Source organism: Sphaeroforma arctica (assembly GCF_001186125.1).
Source record: "Sphaeroforma arctica JP610 unplaced genomic scaffold supercont1.301, whole genome shotgun sequence".
Lineage (NCBI taxonomy): Eukaryota > Ichthyosporea > Ichthyophonida > Sphaeroforma > Sphaeroforma arctica.
Window position 1 is genome coordinate 27,405 of NW_014040257.1, and position 1,974 is coordinate 29,378.

At 36.1% G+C, this 1,974-nt stretch overlaps 2 protein-coding genes across 3 annotated transcripts in view; one reads left to right on the plus strand and one right to left on the minus strand.

The window, feature by feature from the left end:
• Positions 1-784, minus strand: part of SARC_04977 (hypothetical protein) — a 5,034-nt gene extending 4,250 nt beyond the window's left edge. The window contains exon 1 of the mRNA XM_014301162.1: positions 619-784. Within this exon, the coding sequence (XP_014156637.1) occupies positions 619-677 (59 nt within the window). The 5' untranslated portion in view covers positions 678-784. The remainder of the gene's footprint in view (positions 1-618) is intronic.
• An 821-nt stretch (positions 785-1,605) lies between these two features.
• SARC_04978 overlaps positions 1,606-1,974 on the plus strand; it is a 7,540-nt gene continuing 7,171 nt past the window's right edge. For both annotated transcript variants that reach the window (XM_014301163.1, XM_014301164.1), the window contains exon 1: positions 1,606-1,737. Coding sequence is in view for 1 of the 2 variants with exons in the window: in XM_014301164.1 (XP_014156639.1) it covers positions 1,643-1,737 (95 nt within the window). In the remaining variant the exon portion in view is untranslated. The remainder of the gene's footprint in view (positions 1,738-1,974) is intronic.

The following is a 1,974-nucleotide window of genomic DNA, read 5'->3' on the forward strand; positions in this document are numbered from 1 at the left end:
ATATATATATATTATTTATATATATATATATATATATATATATATATATACCATATATATATATATATATATGTATATGTGTATGTCTATTATATATATATATATATATATGTATTGCATGCTACATATATTAATATATATGTATATGGATGTGTATATCTGAATATACATTATAAACCTGCGGAAATTTGTAGTGTGTAGAAATATACTTGGGTGTATTTGGGGTAATATAACTTTGGATAGCCGATTCACGTGTCGTGAAGCGGTTCTGAGCCCGACGTATGTAAAATGCTTAATATAGCAAGTCTGCTTTGAAACGAATTTGGGCTAAAAAAGATATCCATATTGAATTGCACTTTTACGTCTTTCGCAGCATAGTTTCAAATGATGAAATGACAGTCTGTAGAACAGACTCATTTTGTTGCCCAGAATTAGAGATAATTGATAAAAGCAGCAAAAGAGAAAGAAATCAAGTAGCGTGATTGCCTACATAGCATACTCTACGCTAACTTCCATACAGTATACTCTAGCCTGAAGGCTCACAGAATGCGTGCAAGCTATAAAAGATGCGCCTGACAGAGACTGGTAGCAGTATAGTAAAGACGTTGGGACACTTACCGGCAATCGGCAAGTGCAGTGTACATCCCGCTACGCGTTACGCTGAGTACAACCTCCATCTTATATCTGGAGATATGAACATGTGATGTGAAACTGTTATCGCCTCTTCAACCTGTTGGGTGTTCACGTTTCGATAAATATTCTCGCATCTACCAACATTTTGTTTGTACGTCTATGTACAAGAGAGAGAGAGCTATAACGGATAATAACCCCGTCATATGCACTCACCAGTAAGAAGTAAGAACCACAATTTAAATAAGTTAAAAAAATGAGATCTTTGGCAAAAATGTTGTTTGGGGCATGGCATCCACCAATTAGATGCATTTTTTCTCTGAAATTAGCCAACCAATGCTTGCCTCATATTTCCACTTGTGTTGTTAGTTATTTTTCCACACATACTGTAACTGACATATATTTATATGGGTTTTGGTTTTTTTTAAACAAATATGTTCGAAAAAAAGTTAATACGTATGTTGTATGAATTAAGCTAAATATCTCATTGTGTTCTACGTTGGCGTATAAAATTTACATCGTTTCTGTTTACGTTAAACATTTCCTTGGGTTTGGTCCTGTTTTTGCTCTAGAGTGGGTAGGACGGTAACTTTCCCCCCAAAATTTATAAACGTAAACTCTTGTGTAATCGAGAGGGTAAAATAGGTATATAAAAAATAGCAAAACAATATTTGAGGCTTGGTATCAGGTTGCTTTCGAATCATCGGGAATCTCAGAATCTGCAGCAGGCAAAAACGTAAGCTTTTATGAACCTTAAAAACCACGTTACATTTATGCATTATATACTGCGGGCACCATTGAATGTGCTTCATAACAGTGAAATCTTCCGAGTTTCAGCAACAAAAGGCTTTCATAGTCCAGTAAGTATGATAATGGTTATCCGTATTACACTTACATGCCAGGTAAAATAATTTCCTTCTAACTTACTAGTGAACAGACAAGTGGTGCCGTACCTCACATGACTTTGTGAACAGGCTCATCTTTATTTTATAGACGATTTCAAATACCGACGATGCCCGTGTCAACCGCAGAAGAAATTCAGCTAGAGTCTCTGACAACAGCCCTGAATGAACTTTCGAAGCCTCTTCTCGCATCTGATACACTAAGGTATCGCTGCATCGACGGCTGAACAAGAACATTTTTTCCAGAATGCGATATCGAAACATGAAAGTGGAAAGGATATTTTGTATTGTTTTTTACGACACACGCATGCGTATACACATACATACGTACACAAACTTATATACACATACACGAAAAAAAGACAAACAGACAAACAGACACACACACATACACACACACACACACACACACACACACACACACACACACACACACACACAC